This window comes from Folsomia candida, unplaced genomic scaffold (genome assembly GCF_002217175.1).
Source record: "Folsomia candida strain VU population unplaced genomic scaffold, ASM221717v1 Fcan01_Sc004, whole genome shotgun sequence".
Taxonomy (NCBI): Eukaryota; Metazoa; Arthropoda; class Collembola; order Entomobryomorpha; family Isotomidae; genus Folsomia; species Folsomia candida.
Genome location: NW_019091196.1, coordinates 5434782 through 5459300, shown reverse-complemented (window position 1 = coordinate 5459300; position 24519 = coordinate 5434782). Strand labels below are relative to the sequence as shown.

The 24519-nt window shown below is 37.0% G+C and overlaps 7 protein-coding genes and 2 long non-coding RNA genes across 13 annotated transcripts; 6 read left to right on the top strand and 3 right to left on the bottom strand.

Annotated features, from left to right (window-relative positions):
* The first annotated feature begins 489 nt into the window (after positions 1-489).
* Positions 490-2344, top strand: LOC118435488 (myosin heavy chain, cardiac muscle isoform-like). Its single transcript, XM_035851646.1, has 4 exons — positions 490-1148; positions 1224-1556; positions 1636-1832; positions 1910-2344. Exons 1-4 carry the CDS (start codon positions 776-778, stop codon positions 2120-2122), a joined length of 1116 nt encoding a protein of 371 aa, XP_035707539.1. The 5' UTR covers positions 490-775; the 3' UTR covers positions 2123-2344.
* A 48-nt stretch (positions 2345-2392) lies between these two features.
* LOC118435489 lies at positions 2393-3438 on the bottom strand. The gene is made up of 4 exons (XM_035851647.1): positions 2979-3438; positions 2760-2912; positions 2592-2693; positions 2393-2527 (listed from the first exon to the last, which is right to left on the bottom strand). The coding sequence occupies exons 1-4, from the start codon at positions 3159-3161 to the stop codon at positions 2456-2458; spliced, it is 510 nt and encodes a 169-aa protein (XP_035707540.1). The 5' UTR covers positions 3162-3438; the 3' UTR covers positions 2393-2455.
* Positions 3439-4271: 833 nt separating this feature from the next.
* LOC110848707 (fatty acid-binding protein, heart) lies at positions 4272-5546 on the top strand. The gene is made up of 5 exons (XM_022095985.2): positions 4272-4432; positions 4517-4599; positions 4676-4848; positions 4933-5079; positions 5409-5546. The coding sequence occupies exons 2-5, from the start codon at positions 4533-4535 to the stop codon at positions 5415-5417; spliced, it is 396 nt and encodes a 131-aa protein (XP_021951677.1). The 5' UTR covers positions 4272-4432; positions 4517-4532; the 3' UTR covers positions 5418-5546.
* A 4675-nt stretch (positions 5547-10221) lies between these two features.
* On the top strand, positions 10222-13613 carry LOC110848977. Of its 2 annotated transcripts, XR_004834783.1 has the most exons (6): positions 10222-10792; positions 11000-11595; positions 11666-11818; positions 11878-12979; positions 13050-13143; positions 13219-13613. It is a non-coding gene; the product is annotated as an uncharacterized LOC110848977 (long non-coding RNA). The 2 variants fall into 2 exon arrangements; XR_004834782.1 differs by having other exon boundaries at positions 10222-11595.
* A 1739-nt stretch (positions 13614-15352) lies between these two features.
* LOC110849512 (ribosomal L1 domain-containing protein CG13096) lies at positions 15353-17070 on the top strand. The gene is made up of 4 exons (XM_022096924.2): positions 15353-15525; positions 15611-16180; positions 16304-16466; positions 16550-17070. Exons 1-4 carry the CDS (start codon positions 15469-15471, stop codon positions 16978-16980), a joined length of 1221 nt encoding a protein of 406 aa, XP_021952616.1. The 5' UTR covers positions 15353-15468; the 3' UTR covers positions 16981-17070.
* An 8-nt stretch (positions 17071-17078) lies between these two features.
* On the bottom strand, positions 17079-19690 carry LOC110849511 (cytochrome b-c1 complex subunit 2, mitochondrial). Its single transcript, XM_022096923.2, has 8 exons — positions 19529-19690; positions 19196-19380; positions 18932-19123; positions 18377-18593; positions 18104-18312; positions 17716-17938; positions 17438-17659; positions 17079-17366 (listed from the first exon to the last, which is right to left on the bottom strand). The coding sequence occupies exons 1-8, from the start codon at positions 19574-19576 to the stop codon at positions 17286-17288; spliced, it is 1377 nt and encodes a 458-aa protein (XP_021952615.1). The 5' UTR covers positions 19577-19690; the 3' UTR covers positions 17079-17285.
* A 61-nt stretch (positions 19691-19751) lies between these two features.
* Positions 19752-21662, top strand: LOC110849513. Of its 3 annotated transcripts, none has more exons than XR_002547832.2 (5): positions 19752-20136; positions 20206-20421; positions 20660-20997; positions 21330-21523; positions 21594-21662. XR_002547832.2 is itself a non-coding variant. In XM_022096925.2 (3 exons), the coding sequence occupies exons 1-3, from the start codon at positions 19948-19950 to the stop codon at positions 20978-20980; spliced, it is 726 nt and encodes a 241-aa protein (XP_021952617.1). In that variant the 5' UTR covers positions 19752-19947; the 3' UTR covers positions 20981-21166. The 3 variants fall into 3 exon arrangements, 1 of the variants encoding a protein (XP_021952617.1); XR_002547831.2 differs by having other exon boundaries at positions 21330-21527; positions 21594-21613; XM_022096925.2 differs by lacking the exons at positions 21330-21523; positions 21594-21662 and having other exon boundaries at positions 20660-21166.
* Positions 21663-21674: 12 nt separating this feature from the next.
* LOC110849514 (cysteine dioxygenase type 1) lies at positions 21675-23298 on the bottom strand. Its single transcript, XM_022096926.2, has 2 exons — positions 22711-23298; positions 21675-22438 (listed from the first exon to the last, which is right to left on the bottom strand). Exons 1-2 carry the CDS (start codon positions 23134-23136, stop codon positions 22148-22150), a joined length of 717 nt encoding a protein of 238 aa, XP_021952618.1. The 5' UTR covers positions 23137-23298; the 3' UTR covers positions 21675-22147.
* Positions 23060-24253, top strand: LOC118435172. Of its 2 annotated transcripts, XR_004834554.1 has the most exons (3): positions 23060-23196; positions 23289-23349; positions 23520-24253. It is a non-coding gene; the product is annotated as an uncharacterized LOC118435172 (long non-coding RNA). The 2 variants fall into 2 exon arrangements; XR_004834553.1 differs by lacking the exon at positions 23060-23196 and having other exon boundaries at positions 23211-23349.
* The last annotated feature ends 266 nt before the right edge of the window (positions 24254-24519 follow it).

The following is a 24519-nucleotide window of genomic DNA, read 5'->3' as shown; positions in this document are numbered from 1 at the left end:
AATTTTTATCTGGAACGCCCCTATGGGGTGACCCATACCGATTTTTAGAAATTGCTTTAAAAAGATGAAATCCGGCACAATGATACTTAATGACTGCTAATTAAAGAATATGAAGTTAAAAGTGAACAAAGTGCAACCAGACCAAAGTGACCAGAGTGCAATCAGTATGGGGTGACCCATACTGATTTTTAAAAATCGTTATATCGAGCTGAAATTTGATTTGGAGGCTGAATAGCACATACATACAGCTTAGAACTTCAGGTTGTTAAAGAAGCCACTGGTCATGGTGGTCAAGGCACATGATTTGTAACTAATTCAAAAATTTGGTACCAAATAATAGAAACTATCTAACAAACTTTTAACCATCCACAACACGGAAGTTGGTGATATTATGTCGGTCAGTTCGGAAAAGAATTTAGAAGCGGGCTCTGACTTATTGAGTCAGGGACTATGTCCCTGACTCGGGCTATATGGAGTCTGCACTGTAGGTTTTTTTATAAATTTCCAGAATAAATCAAAATTTTGAAACTTTTTCGTCCTCAGAACAGCACCACTCCCGAGTGCCACCTACTGCTGAATGTGAAGAAACAAAGGGGGTAACGTTCAAAAAAGCTGAGAGGTCATTGAACCCGACGAGAAAATTGTCTCATTTTTCCACAACTCCATTTCTCCACTTTAATTTCTCAGCAGATTTTGTGCCCAATTAAACTTAAATTTCCAACAATAATCTAAATTTGTATACAAAGTTTATTTTGCAAGTTTATTTCACCTAAAAATGGAAACTCAACCTGAAAAAACCTGTCAGGAAACGAATCTTGAAGAAGTATTGCAACAAAAAGTGTTACCATCGTCATTGGGCGATATAGCGACGACGATGACCACCACCGTCGTCACTCCCACAACGGCACGACCACCCCCACCTCGTGTGTCTATGGAGCTGAAACGATACCCACCACCACCACCGGTACAATTTCCACCATCCACTGGGGCTGGTTCCTCCATGGGGCTGAGTGAGCTACGAGCCGCCGTCGAAGGGGGTGTGGCTGCCCATCCCGTCAAACTTATCGCCGGTCGACACGCCCTCGTTCGATCAAAACGAGAAGAGACTGATCGTGAAATTTCCGAGAAGAGGGAACAAGTCAAGTTGTGTGAGTTAAATCAATTTCCTTAATAGATGCATATTTAATTAGTTAACTAATTACTTAACCTTTGCGTGCATCTAGTGGAGCGTAAAGTAGCCTTAGCTGAGGGAAGTTTAGGAATCATAACTGCAAAAGTGAGAGCACTCAAGGAAAAATGTTTCCACGCCAAAAACACCCTCGTCGAGAAGGAAAACTATCACCAAGAGTTGGTCAAGGAGTTGGTCCAAGTTCAGTGCAGGACTAAGTTGGCGGAAGACAAGTATAAAGTCCTGGAATCAAAGTATGTCGATTTTCAGGTCGACAAAGTCGTCAGAATCGACCAGATCAACGAAATGGAGGAAAATTCGGAAGATAAGGAACTTAGGGAAGAGCTCGATCAGCTAAAAGAGACGGTGAAGCAGTACAAGGAGTATAGTGAGTTAATGAATATACATATGTACTTTAATTGTGCACATTATATTTAATTAAATGTTGCAATTTTAAAATGGAACAGGGGATGGTTTGGAGCGAGGGGATCCTGACCTCGTCCGACTCCAATCGGGCGATACCCTGGTGGAAATGGAAACGAGAAAGAATGGGATTAGGGACGCCTTCACAAAACGGGAAGCTCGTACGGAAGGCATTTACATGGAGATTGATGAAAAGAACGAGGCCGTTGACAAGTTAAAGCAGGACATTCTCATCAAAGAGGTAGAGCTGTTTAAAATATTAATGTACGTAAATACAAGTTTAATTCCCAATTAAAAATCTTGATTTTAAATTTTCAGAAACAAATCCAAGCCCGACTTCGCAAATTGCAGAGAGAACTGGAAGATAAGGAGTCGACAGAGAATCACCTCAAACAAACGGTGGAATATTTAAGTCGTCAAATTGACCCTGCTGTGGCCAAGGGGGTTGGAGGAAGCGGTGGACTCGGCTCGACGAACAAGAATACAACTTCAGGACAGGCTGGTGGATTTACTTTTTATGTTAAAAAGTAGTTCACAGATGGATAATGCGTACCAATTTTTTACTTGTTTCATCCTCGAATTCACCTTTTGTTCGGAATAGTTTCAAAGTTCCTTAATTTTTTAGTTCCTTTAGTTTCGTATTATATGTAGGTACCAAACTCGATGTCAGTTAATTTTACTATTTACATACTTTTCATATCCAATATTCTCCAATTTTCTGTTCATTTTTAAAATACATTTTATTTTACGAATAAAACTAACTCATTTCACCCACTAATCTTTCATTGTAATACTAAATGGGATCAAAATAAAATAAAATTCATGTAAATGTCACAATCACAATCACAACCACAACCACCACAATTATAGAAATGTACTCCTAAATTCTTCCACCCCCTTGTAAAGCTGATATTTTGCAATGTTTCGAATCCCAATCTGTAAAATGTTAAAATTGAGTATTTAAAGGTAAGAAATATTTTAGATTTTGATTACATCTTACACTAAGCAGGTCGCAAACTATTGGATGGACAATATGCAGTCCGACAGGATGAAAAACAGTGTCGTTTTGTTCACAGATAAAACTTTGTATTTTCACCAGAGCCTAATTTGACATACGTAACAAAATTTCATTCCCAAAAATCAAAATAATTTTCCAAAATTTCCTCACAATTTCTATCCTTGTCTTTTTACAATACTGGATCCCCGTGCAGGTCACATACCAGAGCAGTGACTCCAGCGTCGTCGCCCAACTAAAGCTCTCCGCCTCCTCAAATAAGGCATTAATCCCCTCAATCGTCTCCACATAAATTTTCCGGGTTACCTTTATTGAAAAATTGGTTAATTTTTACACTAATTTTAACAAAAAACTAATTAATTCCACATTTACCGATCCTTTCAACTCAGGCGGAAAATTAGTCACAAATCTTATCCCATTTGGATCTCTGGCGTAGTCACGTTCCACTTCTATGTAAAAGTTTGGATTAGTCCAATCCCCGGAGGAAGAGGAGGATAGCATTTTGTGACGAGATTCAATGTGACCTTTGACATTGACCAGTACAAATCGATTCATAAAGGTTACACATTTACGTCAGGCTAGAAATTGTACATACTTAGCAACGCATATTTAACATAAGAATTACTTCATGTTTTCCGAAATCTAAAATTTCCAATTTCAAAACCGTCCATAAATTTCTAACTTCACATTTATTCTCTTTCCTCTAAATAAATCAGGCAAGGATTTCCACATCTCAAACCTTCATTCGTATCCCAATCTGAATAAAATATGTAAGTAGGACACGCAGATTTTTATTTTATAAACCGTCTGCCCAAACTACCTACAAAAGTTATGTAAGTAAATCCGACCGCATTTCATTTCATCAACTGGCTCGTCAAATTCTGCCAACTTTCTGATCTGATGGTGATGATGACGATGCAAAATAAATGAAATACAAGAACCCCGTTAAATGCCAGATCTCATCTCATCTTGCATTAGAGTCGTGGTGGAATTGAAATTGCAATTTATAAAATTGCAATTATGCTGATGATCTTCAAATATTTAATGTACAATTTACACATTCGCACTGTTATTGACTGTCTAGTTCAAGTTACAGATATGCCTAATTATTAATTATCATCGTGCACATCATTCCGTCCTATTTGCTCTTGCTAATAACGTGCTAAATGAGATGCAAAATTAATTAAATAACGGAGACTTGTCGAGACGGCGTCACCTTGTAAATTGCAAATGTCCACAGATTCTGAGAAGATAAATATTTTTCTCAGACTTCTACATAAATCCAAACCCACTTTTGTCGAGTTAAAATAACATGAAATTTGAAATTAAGTCGGGGAATATTTCTGCACGAAATACACAAATAGGATTAAATTCAAAGCGAAATTTTATGTTCATAGCGTCGTCGTCATATCCATCCATCCATCCATCCATCCATTCGACAGACATCATATTCATCATAGCTTTTATTGCTGTACTGTACATTGCACTGTGTTAGTTAATAACTTTAGATTTATTAGCAATCATCATCTCTCTCTCTCTTTCTCCCCTGCAAGTAAAATTCTGTTCTGATATACATACCAAACTGTACATTTATGTGCCAGCATCATCATTACTTCCACAAGAATACGAGATACATACATACAAATATATCAATTAAGTCGAGACTCCCAGTTTATTTTTGCATAGATCTCGGTCTCTTCTCCTCGTCTTCTCAAAATCCAAGCCAGAAAGAGACTCCTCTCCATTCCATTTTCGACGCCCTTCTTGACCACACCAAGTTCGGACAAGGCTCCACAACATTTTGTTACTTCTTTAAATAACAAACTGTAAGTTTCTCAAGTTTCAAAAATCTTCAAAAAGTTCGAAAATCTAAATAATTAACTTGAGAAATCCTCACTTTTTCCATGCAGAATCGTCGTAATCATCATGTCCATCACCGGCCGATACGAGTTGGATACCAGCGACAACTTTGACAGCTACTTGAAAGCTGCGGGTGAGTAAAGTCTTGCGTAATTAATTACGATTTAATTATTATGCAAATCATTTAATTAACTCCCTTAATTATTCAGGGCTTAACATTGCTAAACGCGCCGCCGCCGCGGCAGCCCGTCCCACCGTGGAAATTTCGGAGGCGGATGGCGTCTACACGATCAAAACTCTGTCCGTTTTCAAGAATACGACCATTACTTTCAAGTTGGGGGAGGAATTTGATGAGGAGACTGCGGACGGGAGGACGGCCAAGGTCAGTACATATATCCGATAAGCGAGACAAAATGATACGCTACGCACATAAACTAGATGTTAATTTCCTTCTTTTTTTGCTTAGACGACCATCACCCTCGAAGGAAATAAGTTGACCCAAACCCAAAAAATTGACCCGGACGAGTCCACCACCGTGCGAGAATTTACCGACGCTGGGATGACGGCGACATTCACGTGCAAAGATGCCGTCGCGACCCGAACGTATAAACGGGTAAGTTTAAATCAATTTAGCGTAGTTAGGATTTTTCAGAAACTGAATTTTTTTGCGGACAGACATTTTCTACGCATTTGTTCCTATTTTAGTAAACACAGGAAGCCTCATTCTGTTCCTCATTCAATTTAGGCAATATTTTTTGTGGTCAAGTCAATGTTGACGATTCGTTATATTAGCTTCAATTAGATTCAATTAGGTAGTTTTTTGTTTGGTTAGTCAGTGTGAATTGGTCCAACTTTTTTGAAAATTTGACTACAATCACGTCCGCTTTTCTTAAATATTGTACAATTTCTGAAAATTTATGTTTGTTTTTGATTAAATTACAGGCTGCCTAACCAACTCCGCTTGGCGTGGTCTGCTGTCACCATTATCAAAAAACATGCATTTTTATCTTCTTCTTGATTCCAATGACAAAATGTTTTTGGTTTTGATGACGAAATAAAATCCTGTGCCCAGCCAATTAATTGACTAAAGTGTATTTACCAATTTTTATTCCGCGATATTCACCATTTTTTTAAAGCATGATATGACTCATATATACACATACATAAGTAGAGCATCGCATAGTTTAAAGTAGCATTTTGCATGGGATTAGTTTATGGGAAAAAGTGGAGTCATGCAATCATTCATCATGTTATAGTAAGATTTTCATACTGATTGATACCGATTTTCATATCATCACATCAAGGAAATGCGGTGTCCATCTGTACACCACGGATTAGGGCTTATCTACGCCGAAGATCCCGTAGGTAATTGGGTCAAAAAGTATACTTACATCTTACATACACTCCAAATAATTTGGAGACAAATCGTCTCCCGCGGAATACATTATGCTCTATTTTTTGGTAATGATTAAGGGATCGTTTTATTAATAAGACGCCAAATAAGCGTGACGGCATTACACAAAAAGATTAACGTTCCTTACAATAAACTCATGAAATTATCTGAATATAATATTTCTAATATGAAAATATTGAATTTTTAAATAACGACGTCAAGTTCGTCAAAAAACTAAAATATTTATCCCAAAATTTTCATATGATGCGACCGTGACACGATAAATGTGTATAACTTGGTCTTTTCATGGTAAACATTAGTTTCTTAATTTTCCAAGTTCTCATCAAATTTGCATGTATTTTACGAATTTTGTGAGAACAGTTAGGTATGCCACCTTTGTAAACTTTGCAACATAATTTTTTTTCCAGCTTTTACTCACAAACGTGAAACACGTCACTGACGATATTTAAGTGTTTACATTTGTGAAATGGCATGACTGGACTGGACTGGATCAATACTTTTGTAACTTTACAAAGTTACAAAGCTTGGCGTGAATTTCTTCACCATATTTCTTAACTATTTTAAACAAAGTGTAATGTGTACGTGTTACATAATTCAGTTTTATTCAAAAATCTGGAAACCATAATTGTTGAGGAGCACGCCAAGCTTCGTAACTTTGTAAAGTTACAAATTTTTACAGAATCTGGACGGAATGTTTAGCATGAGATTCCCACTCGTAATAAAATTACACGTCCCGAAGACAAATTTTCGTCTGGTTTCGTCCGTTTGTAAAATTTTACACAGTTACAAAGCTGACGTGACCTCAGGCAAAGCTAAATCGTCCATATCATGCCTACAAATAAAACTTGGCCAGTGTTAAGACAACATCACTTTCTTTCCCTGTCTTTAAGAACATGTAATCCGAATGTTTTGCACAATGAAACAAAAGCCAATACAAATTCGCTAACTCACATCGATTCGATATAGCTGGGACTGTGTCACGATTCGTTTTTCATAGAACTTCCTGCTATCTTATTTCTTAAGTAGTAAAATGCAAATCCCTACATCAAATTAAAGTCCCCGTTTCTAAAAATCCAGAAATCCTGGTTATCATATAAAGCCACGTGGTATATTAAAGATTTGCATTTTGACAAATCTTAAGATAAGCTTACCAAACGTGTGACCTGAAGTTTCTCGGAAATAATCTGTTTGAAAAAATTTTTGCATGAAATAACCCGTTTATCATTAGCTTATTTGTTGCATGGCTTTGTGGATATGAGATTTCCACTTCATCTGGCATAAAACTTGGCCACAAAGCATGGAGAGACAGCTTTCTTTTCCAGTAATTAAGAACATACAATCGGATGTTTCACAATGAGACAAAAGCCGATCCAAATTCGCTAACTCGTCCTACTTGACATCGATATGGCTGGAACTGTGTCACGACTCGTTTTTCATAAACTTCGGGCTATCTTATTTCTTAAAATCGTGCTAAAATGCAAATTTCTACTTCAAATTATAGTCCTCATTTCTAAACATCCAAAAATCCCTGTTCTCAAGTCACCTGCCATTTTAAAGATTTTTAACAGTCGATTGTGACAAATTGTTCTAAAAATGAAATATTGCTTTATCCGATAAGTTTGCTAAAATTGAAATTTCACAAAATAATCTGTTTGAAAATTTAAATTAAATTAAATTTAACAATCCGTTTATTAGCTTATGCATTGTATTGATTTGTTGCAAATGAGTCATACTTTGACCAGCTCGTATTCTGGTGTACATATGCAGCACAGCCCCACTTTCTTGTCTTATGCACTAATTAAGAACATGCAATCCAATGTTTTACACAATGAGACAAAAGCCGATCCAAATCCGGTTACTCATCATACAATTAATTGATATTGAAATAGCTTCTTAAAACCGTGTTAAAATTTAAATTTCTACCTCAAATTAAAGTCCTGATTTCCCAAAATCCAGAAATCCCGGTGATCATACATAGTCCCATTACATATTAAAGATTTGTATTTTAACGAGCTTACAAATTGTCCTAAAACAGATTTATTCCTTTCTGAGATAAGTTTCCTAAAAGCATGGCATGCAATTTCTCAGGAAACCCGCTTGAAAAATTTTGAGCAAGAAATAGTCCATTTAACTTTATGTATTGCATTGCTTTGCTGCACTTTCTCCAGCTCATATTCTGGCATAAAAATTGGCCACACAGAATGTAGAAACAGCACAAGTTTCTTTTCCAGTAATTAAGAACATGCAATCCAATTTTTTGTACAATGAGACAAAAGCCGATCCGAATTCGATTAATCATCCTACTTGAAATGGCCGAAACTGTGCCACGACATGTTTTTCATACCACTTTTCTTGAACTACCCATTTCTCAAAACTGTGTCAAATTGAGAATTCCAAAGATGAAAGTAAAATTTCAGTATCTAAAACTCCGGGGAGTCCGGTTTACACGTGCTCGTATGGATCTTGATGAGTTGTACTTATAAGTTTCTTAAAAAGACTTTGAATTTCATACAAAAAATGCACATGAAAGCTTTTTAGCATTATATGATCAATATTCCCTCAGCTTATGTATTTCACATGCTTTGCTGCAAGGTAAGTTCGATTTCACGCGATTTCAGGCCCGAGGAACAAACCTTTGTTCCGCGCAATTAATGTGTCGTCCTAATTTTGTTTACTGGACTGGACAAAACAAAGCGATGGTCCGGTTAGGAGAACAATAAAAAAATGTCTATTTTCACCAGGCCAGGTTTTACTTTCTCTTCATGATTCATCTTACACCTGCTTTGGCGTCCGTCTTGTGATCGGTATGACGCCATTCGGTAAGACACGTCGACTTAACCTTCCCCCAGGTATAAACTCCTGAGCTTCTTGCAATTCTGGTCATTCGCGTCCTACACCTTGCGACAAGCGGTCATTCAAAAATCTGAACGACTTAAATCTCAACTTAAAAAATCTTGAACGAAATTTCAATCATGGGGTCGCCCAGCGCACCAATTTTTGTCACGTTTTTCAGTTTTGCCTACTTTTGTGGCGTCATTCCTTTCCGTTATCTGAGAGTGAAAGTTGACGTTGGTCGGACCTATGTCCTCCACACTCATCCAGTTCAAATGGTAATGCACTAACCAAAGTGGTAGCAAAATTGTCGCCCACTCGAGGCTTTAGTATATAACAATTTATTTATATTTGAATTTCTACGGAATATTAACTGTCCACCAACAACCAAATTCAAATAATTTGCCCTTCACTTTAATTAGTTAGCACGCAGGATAAAACTTTAAAATTAAGGACAACCATTTCCTTTTTCTCGATTTTTTTCTTCAAAAATCGTTACAAATCTTCAGGCTCAATTTTAACGCCACTGTAATCACACAAAGAAATGTATGAACCTAAATCCCTCAATTTATTAAATAATTTATTTGTAGACCATCTGCGCTATCGTCCACATCTTGACAATCGTGTTAACGGCATTGCTCTTCATCTTTCGGTTCTTGACAACGCAATACAACATCAAAATCATCTTCTACTACTTCGATGTGATCCAAGAATTTGCTCGCTTTCCGGTCTTTTTGGCGTTCTACTACTCTGTCTGGAGGTTTCCACTGGTGGAAGAATTTGTAGAAGAATTTATTGGAAAATTGCTAACGTACCATGCAATTCATGAGGAAAGGAAATGGGTAAGCACATATAACTACATAAATTTTAATAAAAATGTAGGATTGCAATCAAGTTATTATTTGCTATTACTGCTCGTTCGAAAAAAGAGAAAGCATCTCAGAAGTTATCTAGCCGAGTTTGATTACGTGGCACAAAACATTAGAAATTTTAGAAAAATATGTCTTATGTAGTCTTTATTTTAAGCTAGTTTGTAAAATTTAGGATGTTACCAAAATCAAGGATTTTACAAAGTTATCAAGGACTGTGTGAATTACGTGATTATTTATTTTCCACGACCTTGTCTATCTTGCTAGATTGACATATAAACGAATATTGCATTTTATTCCGCTGTATGTAACTCACAGTTTAATTGATAATGAATGAATTCTCGCAAAATACATATGTATAGCAATTTATTTCTTGGAATTATCGGTATCAATTATACCATATCATATTTATACTTAAGTTATAAAGCATCTTGGCTGAACTCGATCATTCAATATGATTAAACTGTAGTGAATCTGTAAATATTTCGTCGCAACCGATACACAAAATAAAGTACGCTTTGTAAATACATGGGTTCATTCATAAGTAAAATTTACTTAACATAAAGTAAAATAGAGGATGACATAGGAGTTGGATAAATTTTATCCGATTGTTTTGTTTCATCCTCTACTTTAATTCGTAAATTTTACGTATATAAGTATGTATACATACTTATATATATACTTACATGTAAGGCCAGTATACTGGCCTTACGAGATCTTGTAACAGTATTTGCTAAGAACCACAAATGTTGCACCAGAGACACCTTACATTTTGGGAAAAGTCTGTAAGATTTTGGGTACAATAATGCATGAAATATCTTTACAAATTTGGGTTCACGTATCAAATTTTCATAGCAGTTGCATTTTTCAAAGTAGTAAATGTGAAATATGTGCATAGGTATATTCCAGACCATTTTATCAAGACGATTCACTCATGTTTTTGTAAACTGTGCAAGTTTTGAAAAATACTTTGATGAATTTGTAAAATCATCATTACTAAATAGATAACTTGGATCATATCTAATTAACAAGTTTCGAGTTTTCATGTTTCATACAATTTTTATCTGGCGTTAAAATTGCCCAATTTAATTTTTGTAATAATATTATGCAAATCTTTTAAAACAATTTTAAAATCTTTCGTAAAAAATTTGTATGAATATTTCATGTCCTTTACGTCCTTTGCAGATTTTTTCCGGGAGATATTTTCCGAGGTGATTGTTTCCGGTTACGCCTTTGCGTATATATCAAAATGATATGAATTTTTGTACAAACGTATATAACGTGACTAATCTAAAACAGACATAAGTTATGTCTCTATTTTTTGCTCGAAGTATTTAGTCCAACACTGAAATTTATTGCTTAATGTGCTAAAAATATATTATTTCAATGTATTATTGACATTTTCCTGTTTTTTTCAGGAATTCAAGTTTTTCCGGAAGGTCGTCATCGCCATTTTCTGTCTGCTTGCAATCGCCTTTGGAGCTCACGGGACACTCATACAATTGGGACTCCCATATATTTATAAATATGGACCTTCATGTGGTATACCGCTCTATGCTAACTGGGCCAGACGGTACTGGCAAATTGATACTGATGATGAGGATGAAAAATTATTGGATTGTGAAAGAAATACAACATGCCAGTGTGCCGTATCCATAGGGGATTTAGAATTTTACGGGCTACAGTTTTTCCTGAGCATGTCGTACAACTTGACCCAGGCATTCGCCACCACGCTCATAGTGATTGGGGCATTAACTCTGATTGACGCCACGTATGAATTCACATCCAAACTGAGAAAATTGTTGGCGCAAGAGTTCTACAATGTCTTCCAAGGGAACGAAGTCATCAACAATGTTATCAGCCCGCTCGTTTTCTTCTTTTGGATTCTGTCCATGTCATCTCCCGGGAGCTTGGTGGTCGAGGCACGAAAAGATGGTACGAAAAAGCTGGCTACTGCTACCAGATCTTGATGAATGTCATCTTTTTCGGGGTATCAGCCCAAATCTGTGAAAAGGTAATACAAAAAAATCAAAGAAATTTTTGCACCTCGGTCCACGTAAATTTCGAAATTTTATATACGTCAGATGGGGGAATTTAAGGACTTCTTAAACAATGAGAGCGTGGTTGCGGGCCATTCTCGAAAGGTGCGTATGGACCTTATCCAAGAGTTGAATGAGCAACCAGTTGGCGTCCGAGGATTGAGGAAGTTTGTCATTGATAATGGGTTTCTCTCAACGGTATTAAATATTAATAAAAAATAAGAATGTTGAGATTTTGTAATTATTATTTGTCGCAGATGTTGGGGATCCTTATCACCCTATCCGTAATCGTGTTGGATTCATATCTCTATACGTATGAATAACTTAAACGTGCAATGGTATACGTATATGTAGTCAAGACTAGAATTGTTCACAGTTTACATATGTCAACATTTAAAAATACTTAACAAATAATTAACTAAACATTGTGTAACGTTAATAATGCAGGCAAGTTAATTCTCGGGAGCAAAATTTTCGTCTTCAATATTTTACAGTTAAAACGCTGACGTGAAGAATATTGGTAATGCTAAATCAACCACACACTTTCACAAGCCCATATTCACAAAAACTTGGCCAGTATAAAGCATGGATAGATAGCACCACTTTCTTTTCCAGTAATTCAATCCGATTTTTTTACACAATTTGACAAAAGCTAATGCAAATTCATTTGTTCATCGTACTGGAAATGTTCGTCGCGATTTGTTTTTCATACTACTTCGATAGAACTGCCCAATTCTTCAAAACTGACAAATTTCGAATTACTAAATAAAATAAAATTTCAAAAATCCGGAAACTCTGATTTATATGTGTTCATGGTCTTCGTATGCACCTGATTAAATTCAGTTCATTGGAAGATTCCAATATCAATGCGTCCAATTTTTTGGAATCAATTTTTAATGCATAGGTACTCTCTAAAAACAACATTTCCTTGGGATCCTAACTGGTCAGAGGATATGACTCTACCACCATCATAGTAACAAGCATTACGGTTTTATAATGTAGTGGTAAAAACAAATTTACTAATCGGTAGGAAATCGTATTTATAGTTTTTAAGAATTCTAACCATCAATTACATAATTGTTTCTTTGGCAGTTATAGTCTTTCTGCTCATACGCAATCAAATTCTTACACTTTGACTTTACAATGAATATCCTTTCGCTTCAAGGGCAAAATTTAACGATTTAGCAATTTCATTCTTAAAAAACAAACTCTTGTATTACACATTATGTCGTAAAGTCGACTTCATAGTGATTCATTTCTTAACTGGTTTTAAGTACATTCATAAATGAATTATTGTACGAAGAGGATCCCCCGACCTAACTCTAAATCCTTGCGTGAAATAAGAAATTGCAAAGAAACGTAGGTGTTTTACAATATAAACTGACTTTAAATCGTGAATAATTCTTTATGACTTGCATTTACATTTCAGAAATTCAAAATTATTGCACCGATTATTACTTCTCGATATGCAAAAGAAATGGAAACTCGCCATAATAATTATCTCGGCTCTTGTTTCACTCTCAGTAAGTACACACAATTACCATTTAAAACTATGCATTATTCTAAAAAATGGGAAAATTTGTCACTATACTTTTCAGACGTGTGACAAAATCCAGCCCTGCAAAAGTCCTGAAGAATGCAATAATCCTCCCGCAGGGTTCCATGGTGTGACGTCTTGTGCCGTTAGTTCATTTGAAGAATGGAAGTCGAACAATGGGTTTTGCTACTATGGGCCTAAATTGACTAAGCATTTTCTTCAATTGGGAAAAGGTACCTGCTTTGCACAGTTAAAGGCTTGCCTTGGAACGAATAAGTGTTGTCCTGGTTTAAACTGCGAAGGCCCCGACGATAAACCGGTTTGCTTGGGAGATTATGATGAAAATTATATAAAAAAATTACAATTTCCTAAAAAGCCTGTGTAAAGTTTCTTACTCAGTTAATATGTAAATGATAATAAAGTGATGAAATGAATTTATCTATGTATAGAAATTTACTCACAATTTGTCAGACATTTGCAAATTTAAATAGTAAATTACACATTTAAATACAATTTGTTTTAGCACAAAGCTCTGCACATATGGAAAACGAGCTCTACCTATATGAAATATTTTTAAATATGTTAAAACATGTGAAATTTGGAATGAAAGCGTTAATTTTAAGCTATGCATTACGTATATGTATTACTTGGTCAAGATAACATAATTTTCACAAATGACAAAGTCCCTACGTAAATTTGTGACGCAATAAAAACCTAGTACTTGAAAACAACGGGCCTAGAAATTTCATTTCTTACCGTTTCCGGTACTTTGCAAAGTGTGAGTTAATGGCTCTAATAAATTTAGTTATAATTGTTCAATTGATTTTGTAGTCACATTATTGCTCAAAGAATAAATTAATAATCCGCCTTCAAAAACAAACTCCAGTTACATAAATATTTTGTCATTCATTGTTAAATTCATACGCAATTTGTTCCATAACTGACTAAGCACAAGACTGGTAAATAAATTGACCTACTCTTAAATTAAGATACGATTCCCGAGTGGATTGCTTACACTAAAAAACCAAATAAAATGTAAGTATAATATGAACTGACTTTAAATCGCGAATAATTGACGACATTTCAGAAATTTGGGATTATTGTGCCGAGCCAATTACTACTGCTCGATATGCAAAAGAAATGGAAACTCGCTATAATAATTACTTTGGCACTTGTCTCCATCTCAGTTAGTACAATTAATATTTAAATTATGCATTATTTTATAAAACTGTGATAATTTGTGGCCATATTTTCAGACGTGTGACAAAACCCAGCCCTGCAAAAATCCTCCCTAAATGTTTTACGATGCGACTTATTGTGCCGTTAGTTCGTTTGAAGATTGGAAGTCGGACAATGGATTTTGCTACTACGGGCCTAGATTGACTGACCACTTTCAGCGATTGGGAACAGGTACTTGCAAAGGACAGAACAAGGATTGCTATAGTACGGATTGGTGTTGTCCTGATTTAAAATGCCAAAGAAAGGGCGAGAATGGCGTTTGCGAAGGAAATTATGACGAAAGATATATAAAACGTGTACAATTTCCTAGAAAGGATTGCACTTTCGCCTAATAAAAGATATCAAGGAGACACAAGAGGAGGCACGAGGCTTGATTACTATGATATTTTACTTCAAAGATCTCCACCTTTTAAGCTACATTGGACTCTATTAGCTCTTCAGTATAAATTAAAATTCACAAATTCCATACGTCAATTTGTGACGCAGAAAAACCTACCATTCGAAAACGACGGTGCTAGGAACCAAAAACATTTTATTAAATTACATAATGCAGCAAAGAGAACTAATTCACTCGGACATTAAGTTTTAATGATACATAATTTTGTGAACTTTTAAAAATAGACAGTCAGCCTCAATATGTGAATGTAATTATAAGCGTGATCTTGTAAATGTTTAAAAGGGTTATAAAAATCCTAACCCAATAAAAGATTCAATTACAAAATTCAATTGCATTTTCACACGTAAAATCATTATCATCCGGAAACAATGAAGAAGGACTACGTTATCTGTTCAAAAGTGAGGCCCGCCCCGACTACCAAATATTTCAGAGCATCTGTGAATTTTATTTTCGCAATGGGTCGTCCATGGATGTATAGGGTCGTCAGCCTCACGTAGACGCCAAGTCATACTATTTTGCATGCATTTGCACAAGCCTAAATCCTGCCCTGGGTTTGGCACCGGGAACACCGCTGAGCACACTCAACACGTGCATAGCCCACTTTTCTCAATACTTTCCCCGGAATTTAATAAATTTCCTAGTTTTTAAAAATTCCCTAAGCTTCAAACTTTCAAAATGACAGCGGAAACGGAAACGTTGGACAAGGGGCCCAAGTCGTTCGATAAGTTGCAGGTACGTAAAAAACAAAGTCCATTTTTTCATCGAAATTTATTTACCACGTTTTAAATAAATAATTTTAATTAATTTGTAATTACAGACAAAAACTGCTGTCAAAGCTTTGTTAAAATACGTCTCCAAGAAAAAGTCAGACGCCCTATTTCTCGACGCCTCGGCCCGTTTTCTCCTCGACATCACGGCATTCAAGACCCCTACGGGCGCTCATCAATATTATAACATTGTTCTCCCCCACTCCCCTTATCCCTTGGCCACCGAGTCCCTCGACATCCTTCTGATTGTCCGCGACGTGACTGGCGTCGAAGCGGAACATGTCATCGGTCAGGTCAAGGACGAATTGATGAGTTCCTCCGCCACCCGGGACAAACTCAAGGTTCGACAAATCATGACGTTGAAACAGTTGAAGGACGACTACTCGACGTTCGAGGCGAAACGTGCCCTTGCCAAGACGGTCGATGTGGTTATCGTAGAGCACAAATTGTTCAAAATGATGCCCCGCTTGCTCGGGAGAGAGTTCCAGAAGAAGAAAAAGTTCCATTTGGGCATCCCCGGGAGACAGTTTAAAGATAAGGATTTGGGTGAACAGATCTTATTCGCCTTGCAGAAGAGTGTCCTTCATATTAGTTTGAAGGGTCAGACGTCAACGATGGTGGTGAGTCAATAGTTATTAAAACTTAAGCATTTTGTTAAACTTTCTCTGCAAACTTTACTATTGCTTGAGCGGTTTTGTTCTCTTTCTGATTTACAAAAAAGCAATTTTTTACTGCATTTCCAGGTCGGGAACGACAACCTCAAGGCGGACGAGCTCGCTGAAAACGTATCCAAAATTGCATACTGGTTGAAAAAGAAGTTTCCCGGAGGATGGAAAAATATTCAGAAATTGTCCCTTCACACCGGAGAAGGAGGCATGCCGCCGCTTGTCGTCTACTTTTCAACAGGTTCGGCGTCTCTCCATATAATTCACTCAGGAGTTATCCTAATTAACCAACTAGTAACTTAATTTTGATCATTTCTTCCACAGGATCCGCCAACGACGTAAAGAAACCACCCGTTACGAAGGGAGGATCAATTCCAGAGCCGACGGAGGGCGAGTTGTCCACCCAACCGGGATCTCACATTAAGATTCACGCTACCGGAGAGATTGAAGTGCTCGAGAGGAAAAGGGTCAGCGCGGAGGATAAAGAGCTTATCGCCGCCTTGGGGGATAAGCCGAGGAAAGGGAGGAACCAGAATGTTGCGAAGGGAAAGACCCCCGTCAAGAAGGAAGATGTCAAAAAGGTCGAAAAAGTAGAAAATTCAGCAGAAGATGAGGAAGATGACGACGACGACATGGAGGAAGAACAGGAGATTGATGAAGACGAAATGGACGAGGAGGAGGACGCAGCCGCAGAAGAAGACAGTGTCGAAGAAGAAATGAGCGAAGGTGACGAAGAAGATGACGACGATGAGTGAAAAATATTATGTTTAAAGCTTAACAATTTTATAATATTTGCTGATTTCTAAATATATAAAAATAAATAAACGATGTTAATTTTCACATAAGTTTTTTCCCCGGTAGTTTTTACTTTCTTTTCATTCGTATAATTAATTGACTTTACATAATTAATTTACATACATCGTCACCACACCACTTTAATTTAAATTTTGATAGCAATCTGTCTAATAGAACGGTTTCATTTACTACAACATTTTCCAATTTTAGTGAAATTGATTAGATAGAATACTCAACTGTTTTAAAATTGCAATTAAACAAGTAATTATTTCTTCAAGTTGTCAATGTGCGGAACATTTGCAATTTTTCCGAACGATGCCATACTCAATTTTCCTTTAGTGACGAGCTGCAAATAAATGAATTACATAATTATTTTAATAAGTAATTATACAGTTAACTTGTATGCGCAAAACTGACCGTATTCATATCACTGGCAGTCACAGAGTCGATAAGCCCTTCAATCTCTGTGGGTGAAGTGACCGCTCCGGTAAGCAGGGTTTGAAGTCCGATTTCCTCCAAAAATCCGCCATCGCTGTCCGTCGCGCAGGCAATGTCTGTCTTCAACTGAGCCTTGGCTCGAGCTAGGTCAGCGTCTGAGAAGCCGCCCGAGAGTAAAATTTCGGCAGATTTTTTAGTGACCTGAAATAAATGAGGAGCGTGAAATATTTAGTTTTGTGGTAAGCTTGGCTTCATACCGCTTCGACTGTGCACGGCGTGGCAGTAATAAAAACTCCTAAAATGCCTGAATCTGAATAGTTTGAGCTGAACGCGCTCGAACTTGCTTTCAAAGAGACGCCATCCCCACTCGTAGCGGCGCTAAGTTTCCCTCCAGAATTCAAGCCACGTTTCGTCCTTGGACCGGATCCCAGGGCGCGGTGAACGAGGGCGGCGGTGATAAAATTCTTCTGGTTAGTGAATCTACAGATATAGAAGAAAATACAAATTTTAGACACAATTTTTGCACACAATTCTCATACATGAATTTTGCAAAGAAAATGTAAAATTTTTTTGCTAATCTATTTGCTAAAATTTGCACATAATTTTGACGCATTTCATCCACAATTTTGTTTATTCTTCACTTACGACGCGCCCTCAATCGCCAACGCCACATAGGCCAATCCTGACCTGGTCTCTTTGCGGAGTTCCGATCCCCCATAGAACTTCGTGGCAGGAACATTTCTCGGTTTTTCGGACATTTTTAACGCCCCAGCGTAAAGTTTGAGTTCCTCATGATTCATCCCGGTTGCGACAATGCTGGCTTCGAGGTAATTTGACTTGACAAAGTTGTTCAACTGCAAAATACAAAATCGAATTGAAATTTTTTTTAAAATAAAAATGACAATTTTCCTTTTATACCATTTCACTAGAATGATTTCCAATCATCCACTTCGGACTGTACAATGAATATCCGAGCCCTTTACGGTAGGCCGATTTGTGGATGAGTTCCATAATTCGGGCCTCTGGGGGACGGATTTTCCTCTCGAGTCGCAATCGGGGGATGTTGTCGCTAACTTCCCAAGGTTTAAACACTTGGTAGAAGCCGTACTCCTTCACGAACTTTTGAATGTCGTCCCTGCCCCACAGAACAAAGTTAATTAGAGTAATGTGTAATTTCTCTTAAACTACGTAACAATAATAACAATAATACAATTTATAATTGTTAGAAAGTATGTTAGAATTTTTCAATTGTGAAAAGTTGTAAAATATCATCACAAAAATGAAAAAAATAAATAACAAAAAGGTACCGAAATGCCAAAATATTGTAAAAACCAGTCAGAAACATTTAAAATTGGGAGAATTCAGGACAAACTTTGTAAACTTGCATTCAGTTACAAAGTTTACAAACCTTACTGATTGACAAAAAATTAACTTGACCCTCATTTCTTATAATTAATAATAATTAGTAATTACATCTTTGTCCGGCTGGCTTCCACGGTGTAGGCGACGTACTCCCGTCCCGTGGTGCAAGTTAGGTTCGCCCCGTTGGCTTCTAGGGTGCGGATGGCGTTAAATTGGGAAGAGTGCTGGGTCCCTAGACCGGTACAGATTCGCAACATTTGCGTCACCCCTTGAGTCTCGTCCGTTTCGAAACGTGAGCCAGCACTGGACAATTAAATAAACATTTAATAAATTTTAAGTTTCCGATGCATTTCACATGTTCGATTATTAATTTACCGAATGTAAACGGCCAACTTGGCCAAGGGTTTGTTCGTCTCGACCGATGCGACCGTAATGTTATTGACCTTGCTGACCTTCAGAGGTTCGCGAGGGATGTGGTAGGAATTTTGAGGGGAGCCGGATGATGGCGATGGACTCTTGGCGGCGGCCGCCGCTGCAGCAAAGGTGCGGACATTGTTGGCCTGTTAATTAAGAAAGGAATGTTTATAAATTCATAATGTACACAAGATAACTGACACAATTAGCATTAATTATAATTAAAACAAATAAATTGCACAGGCAGAACAGAATTTGAAGTGTAAAATTGACAATTAATTTAAACTTAAATACCGCAAGTTTCCGCAGATAAGGATTGACACTAGGTTGCAAAGCCATCATTTATTTCCTAATTATACGTTCCCAGATTTCGAATCAAATTGAATCCTCGGAAATTTTGAGGTTTTCCAAAAACTCAGTTTTTCTCAACTTGCCAGATGAGAAAATAGTATTTTTTGAGGCAGCGAGCCATCGAAAATCAGTCTCACGTGCAAATCTCAAGCGCCACACGATGCTAAATTGCAGTTTAATTTTGTGTGCAAATTTATTTTTCGACTCGTGTCGAAATAAATTGTTAACTATCCACTAATTATAAATAATTAGTAATTAAATCTTCATAGTTATCTGAACATCTACAGTTTCCAGTATTTTAGTTAATCTGCTGTTAGGTTTTGTAAATCGATAAGAAGATTTCACCAATTCAATCTACGACGATGCCGGTCATGCAATATTTTGGGTTTCGAAACGCCGAATTTGGCCGCCCCCTCTGGGAAATCGTGCTCAACCTCAAAAACTTTGGGCGTGGTCGCTACGTCGTGAATCCTCTCATCGCCGAGAAATATCCAAAGGAGCCCTGTTTTTACAAAATCCTCAGCGTCCACCCCCACTTTCTAGAGTACCCGGTTTGTATACACAGTTAATATAGTGTTATCAATATCATTAACTAATTATTGTCATCTTATCCAATTCAGGAAAACTGTCAAGGGAATATATTTGTCCAGCAAGTCCACCGCGGGGTGCCAAGAGAGGGACCCGTTGACATTGGCGACATTGCAGAATCGCCAAGCTACCAGCTAATCTTGAAAGAAGATGAGGCTGCGTTTCTCAAAAAGTGGGAACAATACAAGGCAAATCCTTTGCCGGTTAATGCCCTGCCAAGAACAGCCCCACTTCCGCCCTTGTGGAGGGTCAGTAATTACTAATTTTACCGTTTTGTAAATTATTTTTTTGTGCAAAGTAGTTTCAAACCAATTTTTTATAAGCCGTCTATTTTCAAGTTGCAAAATTTTCCATGAGAGTCGTGCAACTTCAGTTAATTAATTTCAATTACAAATTGTACCATTTAACACCAAATTTTGAACAGATTTTTCAATTTTAAACTAGTTTTCTGTTCCAAATTTAATTTTCCAACCGTTTTATTTGTAGGAAATTATATCTCGAGAGCGTGGCATTCGTCCCGAAGACGTCCCCCCAATTCCCATGTTGCACGACCCTATCGAACCTGGAGTTGGGGATCCACGCAGGTTAGCGGCGGAGGGCGAGGAGCCCACATTTCGCCTCGGACCTGGCAACTGGAAGGCAAAATTCCCCGAACTTCTCCAACACGTCGTTTGGACGAGGGAGGCGGCTCGGGAAAAATATTGCACAAAAGTTCCCTCATATGATTTCATGTATTTGAAGAGGAGGTTCGCTCCGATCGAGATTTCTGAGGGTTCGGCGTCAAACGAGGGAGCAAAATCTAGTTAAATATTTTCTGATTTCTTGTAAGTTGATGTAGGAATTATGATAACCGCTTATCAATTAGTCAGTTTATTGTTAAATACTTTAATTAGTTGCAGAAAGAAATATTTAAAACTTTTGATAATACATAACTCTACTGGATCCTGAAATGTTTGGATTAAATGTGTTCATTTTTAACTGATTCCCTCTAAATTTTCTCGTTCTGATTCTGAACAAGTTTCCATTTTTTTTTTACAAAACAGCTTGAAAATACTAAAATTGGAGATATAAGTTAGATTATTTTATCGTAATTTTAGTTTAATTGGGTAAAACATTCATGAAAAAAGTCGAGATGAAAATATGCACAAATTTTTAGGATTTTGTGTTTATCAAAAATCGAAGCAGGACAAAACTCAAAAAATTTCACGTCTTACTTACACAAAATCTGGAAATGTATCAAAAACATCTTCCTCTCATTCATCAGCGCAGCATTAATGTTACTATTTAACTGAACAACGACTTTCCTGTTCTCATTGTTCAGTCAATGTCACAAGGTCCATTCCATGCAAAGTGCGTAAGTAATCTAACGTAAAAATTTATGACGCATTACAAAAATATTTACCATTCTTATCTTTTACAGAAAACTTTATGAGAAAGCTTCCACAATCAATGAATGAATGACTATTTACACAATCAATCAATAAGCAACCCACAACAAATATAATTTCCACTAAAACAGGTATTTGTATTTATTATCATCCAGTTCGTGTTAGTTTTAATAGTAAAATGCATACACTTTATTTGTCATGTTCTTATCTTGCCAGCAAAACAAAACAATCAAATCCATTCATTATTCATTGATTTTCATTTAATTAAAGCTTTCATCATCGTCATCATCACAATTATTTGAATGACGACATACATTATGCAAATATTTTTGTGGAGGGAGCGTGTACGTAAGTAATATACATAAACTATTTATTTATTAGTTAGTTGATTAGTTAGTTAGTTAATGGACGTATGAATTAGCTGCAAGATAAGTGTATATATATAAATTAAATATTATTCAGGTTATCGCTTGGGTCATCATCTTCCTTCTCCTTTAAGTTAACTGCGTCGCTACATTTTTAAGAGATTGCTACTTTCTTTTTCGTCTTATGGCGTGACATCAATTGCCCAATAATTGCCCAATAATTAGTCCGCTGATAAGGAAACGACTCCATTCGACGGTTGCGGCGGTGGTGACGATGTATTATTAACTTTCTCCCCGTATTTTGACCAGAACGTGACCTTACACTTGGTCTCGTGACCCGTCCTCTGGTCAAACATGGAGCACGCGGAGAATGGGGGCGAGTAGAGGTGAAGGCTCACCGCGGGCTGGGTGTGGCTCGGATTTTCGACACGATGCAGTCCCAAGGCGTCACTCATGTAACACACGCCATTCAAGGAGAGGTCGCATCGGGACGTTTCCTTCATTGAGTGATTCTTTAAAAACAGAAATTCAAAAATTCAAACCAGGATCTTAATAAATTACTTCAAAATTCCAACCAGGTTTTCAAAAAATTTGTTCAAGATTCAATCAAGCAGGATCTCAAAAAATTACTTCAAAATTCAAACCAGGATCGCAAAAAATTGCTTCAAAATTCAAACAAGGATCTCAAAAAATTGCTTCAAAATTCAAACAAGGATCTCAAAAAATTACTTCAAAAAATTCAAACCAACTTCTCAAAAAAATTGTTCAAAATTCAAAAAATTACCTCATCCTCATCCACTTGTCCTTCTGGTTTTTCAGGCCACTCAAATCGCACCTCGGACAGTCCTCCTTGCAGAATTTTCATGAAGCAGTGAGCATCCGCATGGTCATGGATGGGCGACCCGTGCCCCTCTCCCCAACAGAGCAGCATCAAGTTATACTTTCCATTCCCTTCGTCCACCAAGTTCCGGGTGTAGCGATATTCGTCAAATTTCGCGAATTTTTTCCAGTCTGCAGGATTACTCTTGTACGAGCGGAGAACGGCTTGGACGAGGTCAATGTCGACTTCAGGGGAGGCAAAAATGTCGCGAAGATGGGCGATTAATTCATCCAGGGAGGAAATCGAGGCGGGTGGGAGGTACCCCTTCGTCCCGTAGGAGGGGGCAGGAAAAGAAGGGATTTCACGAGCGGCTGGTGTCAACGTGGCCATGGCACGATTATTGCAGTATGAATTTTTTTTCACGGCACAAATAAGTGAGTTATCGATAAGGTAAAATAGTTCAGGTGCAGGTTATCGATTTATTAATTGTGCTATTTATTTACTTAACTTCTTTTAATTGTCGTGTTTGTGGTAATGTTTAGCGTGAAAGGTCTCGTAAGCTTCTGGTAAAAGTGGCCACTTGTCTCCTTCGTTTTATAACCAGTTAAGTAAAGCCTCATGAAAAGTTGATCTGTATCATGACGAGTATCGGAATCTCGTTTAAGTCGAATGGATCCATCCTTTCCCATGCATAATATTATTCATGGTTCAAGTAGTTTTAGTTGGTGGTTTATAATGCTGATAAATATAATACCCAATTATTATTTCCACAGGGCAAAAGGTGACTTTTCCATTCCCTCATCTTGCAATGTCCTGGTCAACTTGACGTGCCGAGTCAGTAAATAGAACGCCCTGCGGGAAGGATATCGTCACTTTTGTCATCCGTCAAGTTTAATCCAAATCAGCCCCATCCTTTCTGCACGGATCGTAATGTTCTCTCTGTTGTTTCGACATCACGTATCCACTTCAACTTGGCCTTTTCCTACCTCAAAAATCTGCACAGGGTCGTAAAAAAAGATGCTCATGAGGCGAAATCAAAATTACGAAAATGATTTCTATTTTAGTCACGCGGATTCATGAAATTTCACCATTTCCGGGCAAGATATTTCCAAGAAGAAGAAGAAATAAATAAAGGATTGCATACATGCATGATGCATCATGGGAAAATACTGGCACGTACAGGTGGGGACGGAGGTCATCCTAATATTTAATTTTCTTGTTGACATGATGGCATTGCGATGATCAAAGTGGGAAAGCCTTGTTGAAGAATTTATAACAAGTGATATTTTTTCAATTTGGAAATTTCCCCGTGTAAAGTGTCATCTGCTGTGATTTAATAATTGATTGATTGATTGACTAATCAGAGGAATGATAGGAGAGAGAGAGAGAGTTGACACTGGCACGGACGTGGTCAACTTGTCAGTCCAATAATAAAGCACTCGAGGGTTGGTCATTTTACTGCATTTTCGTAATATTCTGGACTTGGTGTAAAATCAGGAAATTAAATCCAAGGATTCACTTCCCAGAGTTTTTCTCTATCTATTTTCATTTTCAGGGATGACGATTAATTATTTGTGTTCTACAAGTTTTTTAAGCAATTTATAGTATCAAAAGGGTAGAATTCTTAGAAATATAGTAAAATAATTTAAAATTTTAAGTCAGCATAAAACTCCTCAAAATTTTGGTTTACATATATTTTAATAATTGTTCCAATAAAATGAATTTTTAAAAAGTGGTTTACACAAAAATGTCAAAATTCTGTAAAAAATCGTA